The sequence below is a fragment of the Dendrobates tinctorius genome, unplaced genomic scaffold (genome assembly GCF_039654945.1).
Source record: "Dendrobates tinctorius isolate UK_male_01 unplaced genomic scaffold, ASM3965494v1 ptg000114l, whole genome shotgun sequence".
Taxonomy (NCBI): Eukaryota; Metazoa; Chordata; class Amphibia; order Anura; family Dendrobatidae; genus Dendrobates; species Dendrobates tinctorius.
This window is the reverse complement of record NW_027361782.1, coordinates 24,089,987-24,114,491: the sequence shown is the minus strand read 5'-3', so window position 1 is coordinate 24,114,491 and position 24,505 is coordinate 24,089,987. Positions and strand designations below refer to the sequence as shown.

The following is a 24,505-nucleotide window of genomic DNA, read 5'->3' as shown; positions in this document are numbered from 1 at the left end:
CTTTTATGTCTTGCCTCAGTTGTCCCACGCCATTCTTTTGGGGCTACCTTGGCTCAGGCGGCATGAGCCTGTTATCGATTGGCGCTCCGGAGAGATCCTGCGCTGGGGGCACGCCTGCCATGCAAGCTGTTTACGTAACCTGGTTCGTCCCCAGCCTCAGCGCAAGCCTACAGACCTCCCTGGTCTTCCTGTGCCATATCACGCTTATGCTGATGTTTTCTGCAAAAGAGAGGCGGATTCCCTGCCACCGCACCGGTCTTATGACTGCCCCATCGACCTGATGCCTGGAGCGATTCCTCCCAGAGGTAGAACATACCCTCTCTCTCCAGCCGAGACCACTGCCATGACGGAATATATCCACGAAAACCTCTCCAAGGGGTTTATCCGAAAGTCTTCCTCTCCTGCAGGCGCAGGTTTTTTCTTCGTCCGGAAGAAAGATGGATCACTGCGGCCTTGCATTGATTACCGGGGCCTGAACAAAATCACCATCAAGAATCGTTACCCTCTTCCGTTGATTCCGGAGCTTTTTGACCGGTTGAGAGGAGCCCGGATCTTCACGAAGTTAGACCTGCGGGGAGCCTACAATTTGGTCCGAATCCGTGCTGGGGACGAGTGGAAAACGGCCTTCAATACTCGTGACGGGCATTATGAATATCTAGTCATGCCATTTGGCCTTTGCAATGCCCCCGCTGTGTTCCAAGAATTTATCAATGAGGTATTCCGGGATCTACTCTATTCTTGTGTTGTCATCTACCTGGACGACATCCTCGTTTTCTCCCCCGATCTGCCTTCTCATCGCAGGAGTGTACGCTTGGTCTTGCATCGTCTCCGAGAGAACCAACTCTACGCCAAGATCGAGAAATGCCTTTTTGAGCAGTCGTCACTACCCTTCTTGGGGTATGTCGTTTCCGACTCCGGTCTAAGCATGGATCCCGAAAAACTCGATGCGGTTCTCAAGTGGCCTCGTCCTGTGGGGATTAAGGCCATCCAGCGGTTTCTTGGGTTCGCAAACTATTACCGCCAGTTTGTGCCTCACTTTTCCACGGTTACCAAACCCATCACGAACCTGACCCGTAAAGGAACGAAGACCAACAGCTGGTCCCCTGAAGCGGAGGAAGCTTTCCAGACTCTGAAACGTTCTTTTGCCTCAGCACCCATTTTGCATCGGCCTGTGGCCAGCAGACCCTTTGTCCTGGAAGTGGATGCCTCCTCCACTGGAGCTGGGGCGGTCTTGTCCCAGCAGGCTTCGTCCGGACGGCTGGTTCCATGCGGTTTTTTCTCTAAAATCTTTTCACCGGCGGAGTGCAACTACTCCATTGGAGACCGTGAATTACTGGCCATTAAGATGGCCTTAACTGAATGGCGGTATTTACTCGAGGGAGCTGTACATCCCTTTACCATCCTCACAGACCACAAAAACCTGGCCTATCTGCAATCCGCCCAAAGGCTCAATGCCCGACAAGCCAGGTGGGCCTTGTTTTTTTCCCGCTTTGACTTCCAACTTCACTTTCGACCGGGTAATAGGAACATCAAGGCCGATGCCCTTTCCAGGTCGTTGCAGTCTTCAGAGAGGGACGAAATCCCATCCTGTATCATCGAGCCTTCCAGGATGATCACCGTGGCTCCTGTGAATTTTGCTACTCCTCCGCCCGGTAAGACCTTCGTCCCTCCAGGCAAACGTATAGAGGTGTTGTGCTGGGGACATTCCTCCAAAATTGCTGGACACGTGGGGACCAAGAAGACCCTCTTCCTGCTTTCCCGGTATTATTGGTGGCCTACGCTTCGCCAGGATGTGATGGACTACGTGGCCTCTTGCACAATCTGTGCCCAGAACAAGGTGGCTAGGACCTTGCCCGCCGGTCTTCTTCATCCGTTACCAGTTCCTGAAGCCCCCTGGCAACAGATCGCCATGGACTTTGTGACCGATTTGCCCCGCTCGGCCGGATGTACCACCATCTTAGTCGTGGCTGATCGCTTTTCTAAGATGGCCCATTTTATTCCCTTATCGGGACTACCGTCCGCCCCAAAGTTGGCTGAGATCTTCATCCACCAGGTCTTCAGGCTGCATGGTCTTCCTCAGCGGATTCTGTCGGATCGGGGGGTCCAGTTCACCTCCCGCTTCTGGAGGGCACTTTGCCGGCTTATGGGTACATCTCTCGACTTTTCCTCCGCATATCATCCTCAGACCAACGGGCAAGTGGAACGAATTAATCAGGGGTTAACCACCTTCCTACGTCACTTTACCAACGCTCATCAAGACGACTGGGTTGCGCTCTTACCTTGGGCTGAATTCTCACACAATAATCATCCCAGTGAATCTACCACCAGGTCTCCTTTTTTTGTGGTAACCGGTCAGAACCCAAATATTCCATTGCCTTTTTCTACCTCTACCGAGGTACCCGCAGCTGATTCTCTTGCTAAAAAATTCTCGCAGATTTGGAGAGAGACCCGGGATGCGCTCAAAAGTGCCAACGACCGAATCAAGAAGCATGCAGACAAGAGACGGAAGGACGTACCCCCGTACCATCCTGGTGACAAAGTCTGGCTTTCAACTCGACATATCCGTCTGAGAGTTCCCTCTTACAAGCTGAGTCCTCGGTACATTGGACCGTTTGAGGTGATTGGACCTATTAATGCCGTGGCTTACAAACTAAAGTTGCCTGCTTCGCTCCGGGTGCCCAACGCCTTCCATGTCTCGCTCCTGAAACCCGTAGTCCTGAACCGGTTCCAACCGGTTTCCATCGTTCCTCCTCCAGCCATCTCTGATAACGTCTTCGAGGTCAAGGACATCTTGGCTATGAAAAAAGCCCGGGGTAAGACCCTTTTTCTTATCGATTGGGTGGGTTTTGGTCCCGAGGAGAGGTCCTGGGAGCCCCGGGAGAATATCAACGCCCCTCGCATTCTAAAAAAGTTTTTGGCCAATCTCGCTAAGGGACGCCGTAAGGGGGGAGGTACTGTGACATCGGCGGTTATGCCCGCCGATGCCCCTTTCGCTGCGGCGGCCGCTGCGGCATCCTCTCACCTGCGCGCTCCCGCTCGGTCACGTGCCCGCCGTCAGTTCCTCTTCTCCTCGGCTCCTCCCCGCCCCCTGGTTCGCGCTCGCCGCCGTCTTTCCTCTCTCTCCCATGATGGGCGGCGCTGAGGGGCGGGCCTGGTCTCCCCTGCGATGGGCGGCGCTGAGGGGCGGGCCTGGTCTCCCCTGCGATGGGCGGCGCCGAAGGGCGGGTTTTGGTGACGAGCATCCGGGGGCTGCTGTACTTCAGGCGTCCTCGCAGTTAGGAGGACGCCTGACGATCGTGTAGTTTCCCTGCACTCTCTGGCCTCTACAGTTCTACTGTAGCTTTCCGCGTTCCGCCTGACACTCCCTGTCGCTCCCCTTCTCCTGCGTCCTTCCCTCCCAGCCTGCCTGTGCACTGTCTCCCATCTCGGTGCCGTCCTCCTCCTTCTGCCCGTCTAGGTCCTCCCACGTACCATTGCCTTCCCTCTCCTTCTGTCCGTGGAGCCGTCCCTCTTGGTTCCGGCTGTCGCGCCTCCGTCCTCTGTGGTCCTGCCCCAAACGATCCCTGTATAGGGGTCGGTCTTCACCTGGTGTGCTCGACCCTGGGGCTCCGGATCCGCGATCCAGAGGGTCCACTCTCTATCTTAGGTACCCCTAGCGTTACAGTTGTATGGGGCAGAAGAGGTATGACCAGTATACAGATGAGCTATGGGAATACTCCACAGTAGTCGTGGATATAATATGACGTTAATTCCAACATTGACTAGCCCCAAGGTCTCCAGACTGTAGTATCTGTCAGCCCAGTGCAGTGGCATAGTTAAACCTACCTGTTGTTTCAGGTGACTGTTCAGAATAAGCTTTCCTGTGTGAACATGAGGAATAACTCTATTTTCTGCATTATATGACTTGTTTCCTGCATTTTATTCCTGTGCACGATCTGCTTATAATCTCCAGTTGCCTGTTATCTAAATGGAAGAAACAGCTGCTATGACATCTCCTACACACAGCACACACAGACAAGAGGGATTTTTCCTCTCCTGACTCTGTGCATCTGATTTAGCAGCAGAATGGAGGAGATTGTACTTTACTGAGCAGTACAGCTGTGAATCCAGCACTGTGGTGAGATATAACACTTTCCAGAAATCTGGAGCTGCATGGAGGTGGTTATAAAGCAATGCTAAATATTTAACTTTTATTACAACTACACAAACGTTTCCTAAATGCAGCAGCATGATCTATCTGTGACTTTGCCTTTTTCTTTCACTTATCCAACCCTCATCCGTCACTTTCCAATTATTTCAATGAGCAGCTGTGATCTGATCCCGCAGTCCATCATCTTTTGCGAAGGGCGGATTTTAGCAGTTCTTTTACTTTGAATGGTGACTTTGTGACTTTTTCTTTGATAATATGTAATATAAAGTTTCTTCTATTCACTTATACTATTGATTTAATGTAAAGTTTTTTTAAACAAATGTGAACATTTAATGCAGCTTTCGGGTTTTGTTAGGGGAGGGTGAAGGTGTAATGTGAAATGCTTGTATCAGAACATCCACTCTTTATGGAAGAAAACATTGTATTTCCTTTGTTTGCTCAGGTCCCTGAAATGTTACATTGTATCCACATAGATTCCGTGTCCTTCCGAACCTCAGGGGCTGACCCCTCTGGGACGCTCATGGGTCAGCGCTGATCGATGCCTCGGGCTCGTCTCTTATGGGACTTTGGAGACTTGTAAAATGCGAATGTTTAACCTCCTCACCTGTGACTTTTACTCCAGGAAAATCTCATCAGGGACAATTGTTTTTCGTTTTCATTCTCCAACTGCAATGACGACAGTGAAGCTTCACTTTTCAGATTTGTTGCGCAATGATGAGGAGCAATTTTTAGCTGTTAGTGAATCTGGACATTTTGCGCAGACGACAATCCCTTATCAATTTTTATCTACCGCTTTCTCATTCCCCCTTCTCTTCCTAATTTGTAAAGTCACACTTCCCGATGTTCCAGGATTGGGTTTTCGGTGAATCAGGGCTCAGGGACTCTGTATCAAAAGTCAGTAGGACATTAAAGCGATCAGTCAGCAGGTTCTCAGTGACAGGTCCACTCTCCGCTCCATCCACGCTGCAGGTCTCCTGCCGTCATCCCAATGATCCTGAATGAAATTAATCTGACAGATAAATTAGGAAGATTAAAGACGTCCGTTCTGAACACACGAGTCAAAACCAATCTGATCCCAGTGCAGATGACGCAGCGAATACATTGTGACATCCCATACAGCGAGCGTGACGAAGAGAGATGATTCACCAGCAAACACCACCATATACCGAGACTGATAAATGGGATTTATGGGGAAATGTACAGGGGCCGATAGACAGCACTGTGCAAAAGTGTTAGGCAGGTGTGGACAAAATGGCGAAAAGAAGCTTCATACATGGAAGTGATAATAGATTATTTCTAACAATTAGAAAAAAAGCGAAATGATGAACAAAAGAGAATGTAAATCCAATCAGTATCTGGTGACCACCCAGCACCTTCATCATCAGTATCTGGTGACCACCCAGCACCTTCATCATCAGAGTCTGGTGACCACCTTGCACCTCCATCATCAGTATCTGGTGACCACCCAGCACCTTCATGATCAGTATCTGGTGACCACCCAGCACCTTCATCATCAGTATCTGGTGACCACCCAGCACCTTCATCATCAGTATCTGGTGACCACCCAGCACCTTCATCATCAGTATCTGGTGACCACCCAGCACCTTCATCATCAGTATCTGGTGACCGCCCATCATCTACATCATCAGTATCTGGTGACCGCCCAGCACCTTCATCTTCAGTATCTGATGACCACCCAGCACCTTCATCAGTATCTGGTGACCGCCCAGCACCTTCATCATCAGTATCTGGTGACCGCCCAGCACCTTCATCTTCAGTATCTGATGACCACCCAGCACCTTCATCATCAGTATCTGGTGACCGCCCAGCACCTTCATCATCAGTATCTGGTGACCGCCCAGCACCTTCATCATCAGTATCTGGTGACCGCCCAGCACCTTCATCATCAGTATCTGGTGACCGCCCAGCACCTTCATCTTCAGTATCTGATGACCGCCCAGCACCTTCATCATCAGTATCTGGTGACCGCCCAGCACCTTCATCATCAGTATCTGGTGACCGCCCAGCACCTTCATCATCAGTATCTGGTGACCACCCAGCACCTTCATCATCAGTATCTGGTGACCACCCAGCACCTTCATCATCAGTATCTGGTGACCACCCAGCACCTTCATCAGTATCTGGTGACCACCCAGCACCTTCATCATCAGTATCTGGTGACCACCCGATGCCTCCATCACCAGTATCTGGTGACCACCCGATGCCTCCATCACCAGTATCTTGTCTGGTGATGATGGAAGTGACGGTATTAACAGATATTAATAATGAAGGAGGCGATGGACGGTAATAAGATAACTGATGATGGAGGCAACAGGAGGTCACCAGGTACTGATGATGGAGGCGACGGGCAGTCACCAGATACTGATGATGGAGGTGAAGGGCGGTCACCAGATACTGATGATGGAGGCGTCGGGCAGTCACCAGATATTGATGATGGAGGAGACAGTCGGTCACCAGATACTGATGATGGAGGCGACGAGCGGTCACCAGATACTGATGATGGAGGCAGTGGGCGGTCACCAAATACTGATGATGGAGGCGACAGGCGGTCACCAGATACTGATGATGGAAGTGTCGGGCAGTCACCAGATACTGATGATGGAGGCGACGGGCGGTCACCAGATACTGATGATGGAGGCGATGGGCGGTCACCAGATACTGATGATGAAAGTGACGAGTGGTCACCAGATACTGATGATGGAGGCGATGGGTGGTCACCAGGTACTGATGATGGAGGCAATGGGCAGTCACCAGACACTGATGATGGAGGCGTCGGGCAGTCACCAGATACTGATGATGGAGGCGTCGGGCAGTCACCAGATACTGATGATGGAAGTGAAGGGCATCCAGCAGATACTATTGATGGAGGCATTGGGCAGTCACCAGATACTGATGATGGAAGTGAAGGGCAGTCACCAGATACTATTGATGGAGGCATTGGGCAGTCACCAGATACTGATGATGGAGATGGACAGTCACCAGATACTGATGATGGAGGCGGTGAGTGGTCACCAGATACTGATGATGGAGGCGGTGAGCGGTCACCAGACACTGACGGGATTTTCATTCTTTTTTGTTCATCACTTTGCTTTTTGTTAATTGATAATTAATCTATTATCACTTCTACATATGAAGTTTTTTTTGCACAGCCCTGTAGATGTATAATACATGGGGTTATATTCAGAGTCTGATGTTGATCCTAGTAACCCTTAGTGTTACCTGAATGCCGTAAACCCTCAGTAACCTATAGAAGAGCTGAAGACTGGTGGCTGCACCATGTCCTAGGGTCTTTTATGGTTTTGATAGAATACACCCAATTTGTGCTCTCCAAGGTCCTGAAATCGTCTCTATGTCCCCACAATGCACTAAAAAGTAAATATTGTATTTTATTCACACAAAAATTAAGTAACACCCCCCCCCTCAAACACCTGGTTGTGTCTAATTTTCACCATTTGTGAACATACTGTATCAATACTCGCACAGTTTATAAAGGTTCCTCCTAAAAACCAGAGCAGACGAACTTTACAATTATTTACAAAACACACAATTTACTTTTTCAAAAATGTGAAGATCAGATATTGATTGATATGTCTGTCTATGTTAAAATATAACAATTTGCATTGGGGCGGGGTACTTATGTCGCTATACAGCAGCACGGTGGCTCAGTGGTTAGCACTGTTGTTTTTCACAGCTGAAGTTGTTGGTTCAAATCCCACCAAGGACAACATCTGCAAGTAGATTGTATGTCCCTCTGTGTATTTCCTCCGCTTTCCTCCCACATTCCAAAGACTGATAGGGAATGTAGATTGTGAGCCCCAACTGGAACAGTGCTGATAATATCTGTGGACTATGATTGTTGGAGTATAAGTATAATAAATAAATATGACTGTAATACAAGATTCACTTTGCAGTGAGGAGATTTCAGGACCTTGGAGAGCACAGTCTGTGTCTTGTATTCCAACCATGCAAGACTCCAGGACATGGAGCAAATGGGACTAGTCAGAAAAAGACAGTGATGATGGAGACAGAGACTCACAGAAGACCACAAACGTGAAGATCGCAAATATAACTGACAAGTGAATGTTCTTGTGTTCAGGGTCCGGTGGTCAGGGGATCGGAAGCCTCGCACCCACACATTTTATTTTGGACTAATGCTGCTTTACTTTGTAATTTCTTGGATAACTAAAAAAAGATAGATATGGGGCAATGTCAGTGGTTTTGATAAATGTCAAGAGTATGGGCAGCACAGTGGCTCAGTGGTCAACACAATGTTATATATAGGGCAGCACGATGGCTAAGTGGTTAGCATTGTACTACATAGGGAAACATGGTAGCTCTGTGGTTAGCACTGTACTATATATAGCGCAGCACAATGGCTCAGTGGTTAGCACTGTATTATATATAGGGCACACAATAACTCAGTGATTAGCACTGTGCTATATATAGGGCAGCACAGTGGCTCAGTGGTTAGCATTGTACTATATAGAGAAACATGGTGACTTAGTGGTTAGCACTGTACTATATATAGATCAGCACGGTGGCTCAGTGAGTAGCACTGTACTATATATAGGGCACACGGTGGCTCAGTGGTTAGCACTGTGGAATCTATAAGGAAACATGGTGGCTCAGTGGTTAGCACTCTACTGTATATAGGGCTGCACTGTAGCTCTGTAGTTAGCACTGTACTATATATATAGGGAAGCATGGTGGCTCAGTGGTTAGCACTATGCTATATATAGGGTAGCACAATGCCTCAGTGGTTATCACTATACTGTATACAGGGAAAGGTGGCACAGTGGTTAGCACTGTACTATATATAGGGCAATATGGTGGCTCACTGGTTAGCAATTTACTATATATAGGCAGCACAGTGGCTCAGTGGTTATCAGATTACTATATATAGAGCATCACGGTAGCTCAGTGTTTAGAACTGTATTATATATAGGGCAGCACGGTGCCTCAGTGGCAATATTTACAACACTGGGTGCCTGGGTATAAAACCAACCAAATACGACATTTGCAAGGAGTTTGTATGTTCCCCCTCTGTTTGCGTGGGATTCCTGCAAGTTCTTGGGTTTTCTCCCACAAGGACTAATAGGGACATTAGATTGCCAGCCCCAATGGGGACAGCGATGATGATGTTTGTAAAGCTGCGGAATATGATAGGAAGATATTAATAAATATCTGTATTTTGGTCATACAGTTCTCCTACGTTTCTTCCTCCTGTCCACAACAAACTTTTGTTCATGTGTTACTAGATACATAATATCAGTTTTCTCTTCTGGCTTTGGGATCATCTTTGTTTCTTTTGCTCTCTGTTTAGTCCCCCTCTTAGTTGCACTGTGCCGTTTATTCTTTCTTTCTTTTCTTTCCTTCTCTTTATTATTCTGCCTTTGATCTTATCTTTCTCTTTTGGTTTTTCTACTTTTTTCATGCCGTCACTATTTTTTCTCTCTTTTTCACACTCTGTTCTGTATTTCCTAACTTCTTTCTCCCTCCCTTTTCATTTCTTTTTCTTTCCTTTTTTTCTCTCTGCGGTGTTTTCTGACCTCTTTATTCCCCTCTCTCTATCTCTGTCCTTTCTACTTCTTTGTTTCTTTTCTCTCTTTATATTTTTCTCTTTCATATTCTCCTATTTTTTATCTTTCTCCCCTTACTTTCTACTTCTTTGTCTTTGTTTCTCCCTCATTTGTCTCTTTTTATTTCATCCACTCTCTTTTCTCCTCTAATCTCTTTCTCACTCCTCTTTTCTCTATCTCTTTCTCCTTCTCCATTTTCCCTCTATTTCTTTCTCCATCCTTCCTCCTCACTCCCTCTTTCTATGTAGTTTTCTGACCTCTTCCTTTCTCTTAATGCAGTTTATTAGGCTGTCATCAAGCTGACATTTCCCACTGCTACATTATAGGGAAGCCAGGATAATTATAGATTTGCGCTTCATTCACCGCGGTATAAATATCACATGGACTTGTGTCACCAGTTCACAGAATCCTGTACTGGAGGCTTTATATAGAAGTGAATCTGCTCTTATTATTGTATTCTGGGGTTAATATTAAATTGCCCTAAAGAATAAGGAAGAAACAACAGTGCAAATTCTGTGTGCAGTCTAATCCCATGTGCAGTCTACTCCCATGTGCATACTCATTCTGTGTGCAGTCTAATCCCATGTGCAGTCTACTCCCATGTGCATACTCATTCTGTGTGCAGTCTAATCCCATGTGCAGTCTAATCCCATGTGCATACTCATTCTGTGTGCAGTCTCTTCTTGCATGTGCAGTCTCATCCCATATGCACTCTAATCTCATGTGCAGGCTCATTCTGTGGGCAGTCTTATCTCATGTGCAACTGTATTTCAAAATGAGACATTTAGCAAAAAATTGATCAATTATTTGAGTCACCCCGCCACGCCAAGGCATTCTCATATGGGGCAGTCCTACTCTACATTTTTTATATTCGCTGTGCCATTTTTTTATCTCATGTGCAGTCTAATCCCATGTGCAATCTCTTCTTACATGCAGTCTCATCCCATATGCAGTCTCATCCCATATGTAGTCTAATCTCATATGCAGGCTCATTCTGTGTGCAGTCTCATCTCATGTGCAGTCGCTTCCTACATGCAGTCTTTTCTTGCATGCAGTCTCATCCCATGTGCAGGCTCATTCTGTGTGCAGTCTCTTCCTGCATGCAATCTCATCCCATGTGCAGGCTCATTCTGTGTGCAGTCTCTTCCTGCATGCAGTCTCATCCCATGTGCAGGCTCATTCTGTGTGCAGTCTCTTCCTGCATGCAGTCTCATCCCATGTGCAGGCTCCTGTGACCAGCAGAGAAGCCCTTTTTCAGGGGTGACTGTGGCTATAAGGGGGTTCAGAGGTAGTGATCGCCAGGCCCTGATGACTGGGACCCCAGTGTCTCCTCTGCTACATTGGATGACAGCAGCTTTATTAATGCAGGGGGCAGGCGGGGGTCTTGTAATGTATCAGAGAACATGCGAGTAAAGTTAGCGCTCCAGCCTCCCCGTGTCTCAGACCCTCACTTCTCACCCTGTAATTCACGGATGCTCCGGAATGTTCTGAAATTGCTGTGATTTAAGATCATCCTTTGTAGAATTCATTTCATCGTTCATCTCATTACAAATGGACGGAGCGTTCCATCTTCAGACAGAATTGGGCGAGCAGTGAAGCCGTGTTCTGCCCGGCTGCGGCTGCAGAATTAAAGGGCAACTCCATCTTAGGTTATAGTGGAAGAAAATAAATCTGAGGCCACGGCAGGGGGTAAAGCACCCGAACCCCCCGAGACCCCATATTAAAGGATCGTCCAGTGACACCTCCCAGAGGCGCCAGAACACCTAGAGACACATCTGCACCTCCGTGCTTACTGCGGGGTGACGCCATCAAACTCAATGACATGCGTAAAGTATCTTGTCTGAGTTTCTAAGTTTTCTGATCTGTGAGTTACACAAGGTCCCTGGAAATAGGTGGGAGCCCCGGGATCTTGGCGTCCCATAAGACTCACTATCAGTTTACATTTTTGTACCAGGAGTGGCAAAAGGTCACCCAAAAGCAGTGTGAAAGACTGGTGGAAAGCATGCCAAGACTCATGTAACAGTTCTTTTAGCATTTTTCACCCATTCAAATGAAAAGTAAAAAATGCATCAAAACGCACGTAAAAATGCATAAAAAATGTGTCAAATATGTGTATATTTCTGCAGCATTTTTCCTGCAAACATTCTAGTTTTTGGGGCAGAACATTCTGCTACAAATTCTAAACTAAATCCAATACTTATTCAACCATTGTGCTGACGTTCTCTCCCACTGTGGACATTTATCTGATCCCTGAGGGTCCCATTGATCACTGGATCAGCGATCCCAGTGAGGAAAAGTATGAATACCGCAGCTTCACACAGTCTGTGCAGCCGATGGGATCGGCCGGGGTCGCAGTTCACAATAGTCTCATTAACTTTGATATAGCCGTGGGGCTTATTCTCTATCATGTCAATTTTTTGATTGCGCAACTAAATCTGGACTTGTGGCTCCTCAGATTCCTCCAAGATCTGACAATAAAAATCCAAAGCATCAAAGGGATCTTCGGAGAAAAGATGAATGAATCGGCGGGCATCTTTGTATGGGAGAGGGACGGTTGTAGGATGGTCGTCTGTGTTGATAGCAGAAATAATACTTGGAAGTTAATAGCATTGCAGAAGGTCAATGATAATTAATTTTGCTAATTAGGTGTCACGCTGGTCTTATCTCCAAGTGACATTGTACATACTGAATATTCTCAGAATATCAATATCTGGGGAAAATGCAGGAAATCAGGAATATACACATCAGTTCTGATCCTTTTTTTTTTGTCTTTTCCCAGGATTGCACTGTCTATGAAACAGAAAATAAAATCCTCCATGTGGTAAGTGGCGTCCTGTTCAGATCTGACGCTGTCGTTCATTGTCTGTCCTGATGTTTAATCACACGAAGCTACAAAATGTCTGATGTCATCTGCAGGGGTGGGGTCAAGGTCTATGCAGGTCACTCCCGTGCTTAGTGCTGGGAGATTCTATTTATATGATCGATTATTGGGATATTTCAAACATAGTAATTGATGGCACATGTAGAGAATATAGCAAAAATGTGAGTCCCAGGGCCAGCGCCAGCACCTGAAGGATCCTGGCGAGAGCTGGGGCCTAACATTCCCAGGCATAAGCTGGCAATATCCTCTGTACATGTACTCTAGATGTGAGCAGGCTCAGGAGATGAGCCTGCTCCACACTTCACAGATGTGTTATGTCTTACTGCTGCCATCCCAGCTTTGTTGCCTCATAGATGCCATGAGGTATAATCATGGCCGCAGTATTTAAGAGACTGGAAATGGGGGGAATGTGTCCATTCTGACCTCTAATGACCACCCCCACAAGACTGTTATGGCAGTCCGGGGGTGCTCCCGAATGCCCCCGTGTCTGCCATGTTTATATGCCTGCAGCTGGGCTCCATAAGAGATTGGTTATTTTGTAACACCTTGTGTTGCTGGGAGAGCGGTTACTTTGTAACACCTAGAAATAATACAGTGTTGCAGTGTATTATATATTATCAGGTTCAAGTCCCCAGATAAAAAATAAAAGGAAGTAAAGCAAATGGAAAATATTTTTTATAGACACAACGATATAATCATTTATCTCCTTTTATTTGTAAGCAAATAAAATCACCTGGGATTGTGGGTCCGAACCAACAAAGTATTAACGGAGAAACAGAAAGAAAAAAAAAATGAAATGGTACAATTGTTGTTTTATGGATAGTTCGCCTCCAAAAAAAATGTAATAAAAAGAAAACAAAAGGTTGTACGGGTCCCAAAATGACAGTGATGAAAACTACAGCTCATAGCAGAAAAACAAGTCCTGAAACAACTCTATAGACCAAATACTAAATACAAGGGGAGAAGCGGGAGACAGCGAGCGGGCGGGCACGGTGCGGCCGGCAGACCTCAGGTTTTCAGCCCCACGGCTATCTCGGTCCGCGGCCCGTACTGAGACAGCCAGAGGGCCGGATGTGGCCCGCTGGCTGCACTTTGCCCAGGTCTGCTCTAAATGATGCTTCAATTCACTGACAGCGAACAGAGATCTTGAAAAGGATCCCAAATTGAATCATAAAGACTATTAACAGTTGGAGAACTTAAGTAATGGTGTTATTTTATCACTACTACTCCTGTCTGAGCAGAAAGAATCAATCTGTCAGGTCCCTTTAATTCTGGATTAAGGGACTTTAGCTGTAGATGCATGATTTGTGCGCTACGTGGTGCCCTGGATGCTGCCCACATCGAGGCCGATAACCCCCATCCTCCACTCCACTTCGCTCTAATACTCCTGAAGCCGTTTTATGACACTTAAGTTAACAAAGAACGTGAGCCACGATTTCTAAGTAGGTGTTATTTTCCGTGTCGCCTGTCAAGCGGCGTATTTTCATAAACACGTCCCGCTCACTCATTGTGCGCCGACCGTGAATGTAAACAAACATCGCTCGCTTAAATGGAAAATTCTCCGCTCAAGCTGTGTCATTCACTGCTGCTGCATGGAGGCAGCCGCTCACCTCTCCGGAGAGCGCACTTCAGGGCCCACCTGCCGCCCCACTCTTTACCCCCAATATCAGCGCGGCGTGTTATTACCGCAGGTTAACACTTCACGCGAGGCGATGGAAATGTTTCCTGTCATTACTTAGTGCCGGGAGGATCAATTCTAAATACAGAGATATGTGACAGCCCCACCGTCGCCCACACACAGCCGCCTCTAAAAGGGACGGTAAACTCCTGCTCTCTAAAACTAGAGAGATTTACAGTGCCTTGACAAAGTCTTCATACCCCGTGATATTTTCCACATTTTTTCACATTGCACCCATAATCTTTAATGTATTTTATTGGACGTTTATGTGACATAACAACACAAAGTAGCAACTAATTGTGAAGGGTAAAGGAAATGATACAGCGTTTTTTTAAATGTTTTAAACATATAAATCTGCAAATTGTGAGGTGCATTTATATTCAGTCCCCTTGTCAGTACTTTGTACGACCACCTTTCACTGAAATTACTGCTGCAGTCTTTTGAGGGTCTGTCTCTCTAGCTTTGCACATCTAGAGGGGACATTTTGCCCCTTCCTCTTTGCACACTCGCTCTCGCTCAGTGACAGATCAGAAATGTCAACGTCTTGTCACAGATTCTCTGGGTCTTTGGGTTTGGTCTATGAATGGGCCTTTCACACACATGTATAAACTTTGATCACACTGAAAACCCTATCCTCACAGTCACACATGGTGGTGGTGGCAGCATCATGCTGAGGGGAGGCTTTTCTTCAGCAGGGGCAGGGAAACTGGTCAGAGGTGATGGGAAGATGTATGGAGCTAAACATAGGGCAATCCTGGAGGAAAAACTGTTAGAGGCTGCAGAAGACATGAGCTTGAGGTCAGTAGCGTAGCTACCGGGGAGGCAGAGGGGGCGGTGGCCCCGGGACCCGCGCTCTGAGGGGGCCCACCTGGGCTACGCTGCTGTAACTGTATCTGTGGCAGAGCAAGGAGAATCGATCATCTCCCTGCTCTGCTGCGCTATGTTCTCTTCTCTGCCACATGACCAGTGATGAGGTCACAGGAGGGGAGGAGTCAGGGGTCACATGATCAGGACCCTCTGTGTATGCAGGACTCTGCTGTGCTGGATGTCATGGTGCTGGATGAGGGGAAGTTTATGTGTGGGGTCAGGAGGGGTTTACAGGGTGCATGTAGCAGAACTGGGTGTGGTCAAGGTGTACAGAGCAGAGCTGTGTGTGTTCGAGGTCTGTGTTTGAGGTCTACGGAGCCATGTGTGTACGAGGTGTACGGAGCAGAGTCGCGTGTGTACGAGGTGTGCGGAGCAGAGCCGCATGTGTACGAGGTGGAGTCGAGTGTGGTCGAGGTGTACGGAATGGAGCCGCATGTGTATGAGGTGTACGGAGCGGAGCCACATGTGTACGGAGCGTAGCCACGTGTGTAGGAGGTTTACGGAGTGGAGCCGCGTGTGTACGAGGTGTACAGAGCGGAACCGCATGTGTGCGATGTGCGTGGAGCAAAGCCGTATGTGTACAAGGTTTACGGAGTGGAGCCATGTGTGTACAAGGTGTACAGAGTGTGGCTGCGTATGTACAAGGTGTACGGAGCAGAACCGCATGTGTAAAAGGTTTATGGAATGAACTCATGTGTGTAGTGAGTGGAGCCGTGTGTGTGCGAGGTGTACGGAGCGGAATCATGTGTGTACGAGGCGGTGTGTAGAAAGCGGAACCGTGTGTGTATGAGGTGTGCGGAGCTATGCGTGTACAAGTTGTATGGTGGGGAGCATTCACACCTCCCAACCGTCTCGATTTTGAGAGAGTCTGCCCCGGTCAGGAGCTTTTCCCGCAGATACAGGAGTACACAGCAGAGCCCCAAGGAGCACTTTAAAATTCGCACGTGACGTTCTACCGGAAGTGACGTGCTGGAAGCTGACTGGAAATTAGGTAATTTCGGGAGGAGATTGTGACGGAACCATGGAGACACTTCAGGGAATGCTTCAGATCCATCACTGTGTCTCTTCCAACAGCGCAGACAGCGGGATGACCTTGGACTCGGGGATGTCGGCTATGTGAGCGGATCATGATATGTCCTGCATCGGGAGGCTCAGGTGGGCACTATAATGGGAGCCGGGCTACTATAGTATCTTTATAGAATCTTTCTTTCTCTGTTTCTTTCTCTCTCTCTGTTCTTTCTTTCTCTCTCTCTGTTCTTTATTTCGCTCTGTTCTTTCTTTATCTCTCTTTATCTCTCTCTGTTCTTTCTTTCTCTGTGTTTTTCTCTCTCTCTCTCTGTTCTTTCTTTCTCTATAATGTAGCCTGTTATGAGCTCATTTTCTCCTTCACCTTTGATGTCCGATGAACTCCCTCTGCTGGTGAAAGGAGATAGTGAAATCATTTGGATGGGAAAAACCTGTCATTTGGACATCCGGAGTCTCTGAGTGGATATAAGGCCGCCGACGCCCTGCTGGGTTGCTGGTGATCCTCTCTGCTCTGAGCTCTGGCCTCCAGTTTAGTCCTGTCTACTAAAGCTAAGTTTTTGCTCTGCTATTGTTCCATGAGATTATGTCTGGTTTACTTAGTGTTTGTGTTCAGCCAGCCCTGGTTGGGACTGGCTGAACTCCATTTTTTGTCTCTGATCAGTTGATCTCTTTGCTCTGTTTTCAGAATATACCTGAGTGCTGATATAGTGATTTTGAAGTCTAGTGACTTCAGGGCCTTTTCTATCAGACGTATTGGACATTATTTTTGGCAGGGTTTTAGCGTGATTGCAGACAGTTGCATTTCTTTCCTGTCCTATCTAGTTAGTGAGGGCCCCATCGCTTGCTCAGCCTGTCTTTTTGTCTGTGTTTGTGTTTTCATCTGTTTTCACCGTCAATACTTGTTGGGGGCTGTCTATTGCTTTGGGGTCTGCTCTGGGGCAGTTTAGATTTCCCCTTTCTTTCTTTAGGTTTATTTAGTTCTCTGGCTGTGAACGAGGTGTCTAGGACCACCGTAGGAACACCCCACGGCTACGGTTAGTTGTTGTGAATAGGATCAGGGGTCTGCAATCCGCTAGCTACCAACCTCTCTGGTTTTCTAGACTTAGCTTGTATTTTTGTTTTTTCCTCCTCCGGTGACTCATTCATAACAGTAGCCCCCTTCATATGGTATAATACACCCCCCCAAAGAATATAATGTAGCCCCTTCAGAATATAATGCAGCCCCCCTCATGGGGTATCATGCTGTTCTCCCTTATATGGGGTGTCATGCTGCCCCCCTTATACGGGGTATCATGCTGCCCCCCTCATGCGGGGTATCATGCTGCCCCCCATCATATGGGGTATCATGCTGCCCCCAGCATACGGGGTATCATACTACCCCCCTCATATGGGGTATCATGCTGCCCCCCATCATACAGGGTATATCATGCTGCCACCCCCCCATACGGGTTATCATAATCATGCAACCAGGACTCACTATATAAATTTAAAAAAACTATACTCACCTCTCCTCCTCGCTCCCACGTTGATTTCGGTGGTGGCTCTGCTCTCATGTCAGGAGCTGCGCTGCAGTCAGACCGGCACACGGCAGGGATGAGATGAAGTGACATCATCGTGCACCCGCTGTGTGCACTGGGGGGGCCGCACTGATGCTGCAATAATGGAATATACACTGCTCAAAAAAATAAAGGGAACACTTAAACAACAGAATATAACTCCAAGTACATCAAACTTCTGTGAAATCAAACTCTCCACTTAGGAAGCAACACTGATAGACAATCAATTTCACATGCTGTTGTGCAAATGGAATAGACAACAGATGGAAATTATTGGCAATTATCAAGACACCCTCAATAAAGGAGTGTTTCTGCAGGTGGGGACGACAGACCACATCTCAGTAGCAATGCTTTCCGGCTGATGTTTTAGTCACTTTTGAATGTTGGTTGTGCTTTCACAATCATGGTAGCATGAGACAGGCTCTACAACCCACACAAGTGGCTCAGGTAGTGCAGCTCATCCAGGATGGCACATTAATGTGAGCTGTGGCAAGACGGTTTGCTGTGTCTGTCAGCATAGTGTCCAGAGGCTTGAGGCGCTACCAGGAGACAGGACAGTACACCAGGAGATGTGGAGGGGGCCATAGGAGGACAACAACCCAGCAGCAGGACCGCTACCTCAACTTTTGTGCAAGGAAGTACAGGAGGAGCACTGCCAGAGTCCTGCAAAACGACCTCCAGCAGGTCATAAATGTGCATGTGTCTGCACAAATGGTTAGAAACCGACTCCATGAGGATGGTCTGAGTGCCCAACGTCCACAAATGGGGGTTGTGCTCACAGCCCAAGACAGTGCAGGACGCTTGGCATTTGCCATGGAACAACTGGATTGGCAAATTTGCCATGGCACCCTGCGCTCTTCACAGATGAAAGCAGGTTCACACTGAGCACATGTGACAGACGTGACAGAGTCTGGAGAAGCCGTGGAGAGCGATCTGCTGCCTGCAACATCCCTCAGCATGACCAGTTTGGCAGTGGGTCAGTAATGGTGTGGGGTGGCATTTCTTTGGCGGTCCGCACGGTGTTGGGCTGTGAGTACAACCCCCATCTGTGGACGTCGGGCACTCAGACCATCCTCATGGAGTCAGTTTCTAACCATTTGTGCCGACTTATGCACATTTGTGGCCTGATGGAGGTCATTTGGCAGGGTTCTGGCAGTGCTCCTCCTGTTCCTCCTTGCACAAAGGCACAGGTAGCTGTCCTGCTGCTGGAATGTTGCCTTCCTACGGCCTCCTCCATGTCTCCTGGTGTACTGGGCTGTCTCCTGGGAGCGCCTCAAGCCTCTGGACACTACGCTGACAGACACAGTAAACCTTCTTGCCACAGCTCACGTTGATGTGCCATCCTGGATGAGCGGCACTACCTGAGCCACTTGTGTGGGTTGTAGAGTCCGTCTAATGCTACCACGAGTGTGAAAGCACAACCAACATTCAAAAGTGACCAAAACATCAGCCAGAAAGCATTGGTACTGAGATGTGGTCTGTGGTCTCCACCTGCAGAACCACTCCTTTATTGAGGGTGTCTTGATAATTGCCAATAATTTTCATCTGTTGCCTATTCCATTTGCACAGCAACATGTGAAATTGCTTGTCAATCAGTGTTGCGTCCTAAGGCTAGTTTCACACTAGCGCTGTTGAGCGCAGCGACGGCCTGCACACAGCCGCCGCTAAGCCCCGCCCCTGCCGCGCCTCCACCGGTAGCTCCGCCTACCGGCGCATGACGCTGCATGCGTCCTGCGTCCCCTATCTTTATCACTGGTGGCGCAGGCCGTGCGCAGTATGCGTTTGGCGGCGCATGCGTCCTTTTGACAGTGCGCAGACCTGCGCCAAACGCAACCTGATGCAGTTTGGTTGCGCTCGGCGCACCGTCAAAAAGGCGCATGCGCCACCAAACGCATACTGCGCACGGCCTGCGCCCCCAGTGACAAAGATAGGGGACGCAGGACGCATGCAGCGTCATGCGCCGGTAGGCGGAGCTACCGGTGGAGGCGCGGCAGGGAGCGGGGCTTAGCGGCGGCCGTGCGCAGGCCGTCGCTGCGTTCAAAAGCGCTAGTGTGAAACAAGCCTAAGTGGACAGTTTGATTTCACAGAAGTTTGATCCACTTGGAGTTATATTCTGTTGTTTAAGTGTTCCCTTTATTTTTTTTGAGCAGTGCATATATATATATATATATATATATATATGTATATATATAGAGAGAGAGAGAGATTATATAGATTATTTTGGGCAACAGCGCAGTCATCTGCTGAGGTTCTCTGGTTAGGGGCCCACTCAGAAGTTTCTCCCCCCCCCTGAACCAAAACCCTAGCTATGCCTCTGCTTGAGGTGTAGGCTCACCTTCCAGCAGGACAACTCTAAACATCCTGACAGAGCCATAATGGATGGTTTAGATCATTTAGAGTATAGAGCATATTCATGTGTGTGTAAATGGCCCAGTCACAGTCCAGACCAAAACCCTATTGAGATTCTGTCATAAGACGTGAAAACCATCCAATCTCACTCAGCGAGAGCAAGTGTGCAAAGAAGAATGGGCAAAATGTCACCTCTAGATGTGCAAAGTTGGTAAAATGTGGCTTCAGTGAATAAAGACTTTCCCATTGCTAAGATAGAACATGGCAGTTGGTATTCATTAAGTTCTATAGAAAAGTTTCAAGGAAAATCTGCAGCAGAATATCTGTGTCTGCCTTCCCCATTGAACTTTATAAGCACCAACTGGCATATTCCATACCAGCAATGGGAATATTGGTCTTCATTGAATACAGATTTCAACCGTGAATTGCGAGCGAATGATCAGTCCTGTAGGAAAAAGAATCAGATTTCTCTAATAAGGTATATTATGTTTCTTATTTTCATGTGAACTATTGATATATTGAAATTATTAAAAAAATTAGAACAACGGATATTCTTTGGGCATCTTCTATATGGAGAGAGGCAGAAGGTACCCTGAGAAGCAACAATGTTGCCACATTTCCCACATTGGAATTTCCAGGGTAAAGGAATGGATGGATATTTTGTTACTTTTTGCACTTTTGTTCTTTCATTTTTGCGTCTTTTCATTTTTTTTTCCTCTGGGTCAACAAATCTTTGAATGTTTGCGGTAACTACACTAAACTGAGGAGAGGCTCAGTAAGTCACTTCAGCCACGGCATCTTCTCCGAAACGACCGCAATCTCCCCTCAGATATTATTGTCCCACTGAGAGGCCAAAACTGAGACGCATCAGACGACCGGCGGCTCCACCGACACTAAAACTCTACCGCGTCTTATTTATACTTTTAATAAAAGTTATTTCCTGCGCCGCATTCTTCAGGAGAGGGCAGCCGTAATTACAGATCACTGGTTATGAGGTGGTCAGGAATAAACCAAAACCCAAAGCAACATGGTGGAACAAACAGCGCCGCCGACTGCTAAACTTTCGTGGTTTTAGGAATTATTTGGTCTGTTACCACTTTCTTTGTTAACATCCTAGTTGGGCTGTAGGGAGCCATCATTAAAGGGCCGGTGTCCAGTCTTATGGTTCTGGCTTGGTGCTTATTAATCATTGACAACTTGGGCCAAACTATTTTTAGGGAAGGAGATGAATATAATTCCTGAAAAAAGAAGAATAGCAGCCTTCAATTGAGGATTATGTAATGCAATGTGCCAGTGTTTGCTGAGGGATTGTTTTATTACTCTGCACATGGAGCTGTAAGTAGATGTGAAGTTGACATTAGGAGGTTGACATTGGTCAGACCCATAGAGTCTTTCCATTCTAGGTACTAAACAGACATTTTGACTCAGGGAAAGAGCTCCTCGGTAGGGATGACCGAATTTGTTCGGATTCGGTTCCGAATACAATCGGAATCGAACATTGTTTTTGCAACATATTTTACCCTATCACCGCATAGCCGGGCAATGCTCTGTGTGCAAGGGAATATTTGGTTTCGTTTCCTGTAGACATGTTATCAGTTCTGCCATCTTGCTGACTGTTTTCAGTCTTCTGCCCTCTTGCTGATTGTTTTCAGTCTTCTGCCCTCTTGCTGATTGTTTTCAGTCTTCTGCCCTCTTGCTGATTGTTTTCAGTCTTCTGCACTCTTGCTGATTGTTTTCAGTCTTCTGCCCTCTTGCTGATTGTTTTCAGTCTTCTGCACTCTTGCTGATTGTTTTCAGTCTTCTGCCCTCTTACTGAGTGTTCTTGTTCTCTTCCCTCTGACTGTCCTCTGCCCTCTTGCTGACTATTCTCAGTCTTCTGCCCTCTTGCTGACTGTTCTCAGTCTCCTGCCCTCTTGCTGACTGTTCTTCTTCTCTTCCCTCTGACTGTCCTCTGCCCTCTTGCCGACTGTTCTTGTTCTCATCCCTCTGACTGTCCTCTGCCCTCTTACTGACTGTTCTCAGTCCTCTGCCCTCTTGCTGACTATTCTCAGTCTTCTGCCCTCTTGCTGACTGTTCTCAGTCTCCTGCCCTCTTGCTGACTGTTCTTCTTCTCTTCCCTCTGACTGTCCTCTGCCCTCTTGCTGACTGTTCTCAGTCTCCTGCCCTCTTGCTGACTGTTCTTGTTCTCGTCCCTCTGACTGTCCTCTGCCCTCTTACTGACTGTTCTCAGTCCTCTGCCCTCTTGCTGACTGTTCTCAGTCCTCTGAGGGGCTCCTACACTCCTCACAGGCAGTTCATTGACTTTTGTGATCACTCAGACCCTCCCCCACCTTACAGCAGCTGCAGTCTCTTAATGCTTTACTTTCTGTCACTCCAGAGCAGCGCTCTGTCTAGGTGGATCGGCTGCTCTTCTTCTCCTGCAGTGATTTCCCGTCTTGCTGCTGATTGTGCTCAGACGTTTCAGGAAATATAATAATAATAATAAATTTTATTTTTATAGCGCCGACATATTCCGCAGCACTTTACATTTCAGAGGGGATTTGTACAGACAATATACATTACAGCATAACAATAATCACATAGATTATAACAAATACCAAGAGGAAAGAGGGCCCTGCTCACAAGCTTACAGTCTATGAGGAAAGAGGTAGACACGAAAGGTGGGTGGTAACAGTTGCCCTGATTGTATGGACCAGCCATAATGTTAGGTGTGTGACAGTACGGACACAGAGGGCTAATGGATGCATAAAGCATGTGGGAACATGATGCGGGGAACCTGGTTATGGTAAAACTTTTGGCTGTGCCACACAGGGATAGATTAGGTTAATGTGTTGAGGCGATAGGCCAGTCTGAATAAATGCGTTTTCAGGACACGCTTAAAATTTTGGGGATTGGGGACTAATCGTATTGACCTGGGAAGTGCATTCCAAAGAATTGGCGCGGCACGTGTAAAGTCTTGGAGACGGGAGTGGGAGGTTCTGACTATTGAGGATGCTAACCTCAGGTCATCAGCAGAACGGAGGGCGCGGGTAGGGTGGTATACTGAAACAAGGGAGGAGATGTAGGGTGGTGCTGAGCCATGGAGGGCTTTGTGAGTGAGGGTAATAAGTTTATACTGAATTCTGGAGTGGATGGGTAGCCAGTGTAATGACTGGCACAAGGTAGAGGCATCGGTGTAACGATTGGTGAGGAATATGTTCCTGGCTGCAGCATTCAAGACAGATTGGAGAGGGGAGAGTTTGGTAAGAGGGAGACCGATTAGAAGAGAGTTACAATAGTCGAGACGAGAATGAATAAGAGAAACAGTAAGAGTTTTTGCAGAGTCAAAGGTAAGAAAAGGTCGAATTCTAGAAATGTTTTTGAGGTGCAGATGACAAGAGCGAGCCAGTGATCGAATGTGGGGGGAAAAGGAAAGCTCGGAATCAAGTATGACCCCAAGACAGCGGGCCTGTTGCTGGGGAGTAATAGTGGAACCACACACAGAAATGGCAATGTCGGGTATAGGTACATTAGTAGAGGGAGGAAACACCAGGAGTTCAGTCTTTGACAGGTTCAGTTTCAGATATAGTGAGGACATGATATTAGACACAGCGTTTAGACAATCGCCGGTGTTTTCTAGAAAGGCTGTCGTGATGTCAGGAGAAGAAGCGTATAATTGGGTGTCATCAGCGTAGAGATGGTACTGGAAACCAAATCTACTGATTGTTTGATCAATAGGGGCAGTGTACAAGGAGAAGAGGAGGGGGCCTAGAACCGATCCTTGGGGGACCCCAACAGTAAGGGGAAGATGAGAGGAGGAGGAACTGGCAAAAGATACAGTAAAGGAGCGGTCGGAGAGATAGGAGGAGAACCAGGAGAGAACGGTATCCTTGAGGCCAATGGAACGGAGCATAGTGAGGAGGAGCTGATGATCCACAGTGTCGAATGCTGCAGAGAGATCCAAGAGAATTAGCATGGAGTACTGACCATTTGATTTAGCTGTTAGCAGATCATTAGAGACTTTAGTGAGGGCAGTTTCAGTGGAGTGTAAAGAGCGGAAACCGGATTGGAGAGGGTCGAGAAGAGAGTTTTCTGAGAGATAGCGGATAAGACGGGAGTGGACCAGGCGTTCCAGGAGTTTAGAGATGAAGGGAAGATTAGAGACCGGTCTATAGTTAGCGGCACAGTTTTGGTCGAGGGATGTTTTTTAAGTAGTGGATGTATGATGGCATGCTTAAATGAGGAGGGAAAAATACCAGAAGAGAGAGAGAGGTTAAATATTTTAGTTAGGTGAGGGGTGACAGCAGGGGAAAGGGACTGGAGGAGCTGTGACGGAAATGGGTCACTGGTGCAAGTAGTTGGGCGAGAAGATGCAAGGAGCCTGCTTACTTCTTCTTCTGTGACTGGTTCAAAATCAGA

At 47.4% G+C, this 24,505-nt stretch overlaps 1 protein-coding gene across 4 annotated transcripts in view; it reads left to right on the top strand.

Annotated features, from left to right (window-relative positions):
• The window catches only part of LOC141101075 (connector enhancer of kinase suppressor of ras 2-like), a 527,280-nt gene that overhangs the window by 360,222 nt on the left and 142,553 nt on the right, over positions 1-24,505 (top strand). For all 4 annotated transcript variants that reach the window (XM_073589902.1, XM_073589901.1, XM_073589904.1 and 1 more), the window contains one exon: positions 12,530-12,571. In XM_073589902.1, coding sequence (XP_073446003.1) covers positions 12,530-12,571 — 42 coding nt within the window. The remainder of the gene's footprint in view (positions 1-12,529; positions 12,572-24,505) is intronic.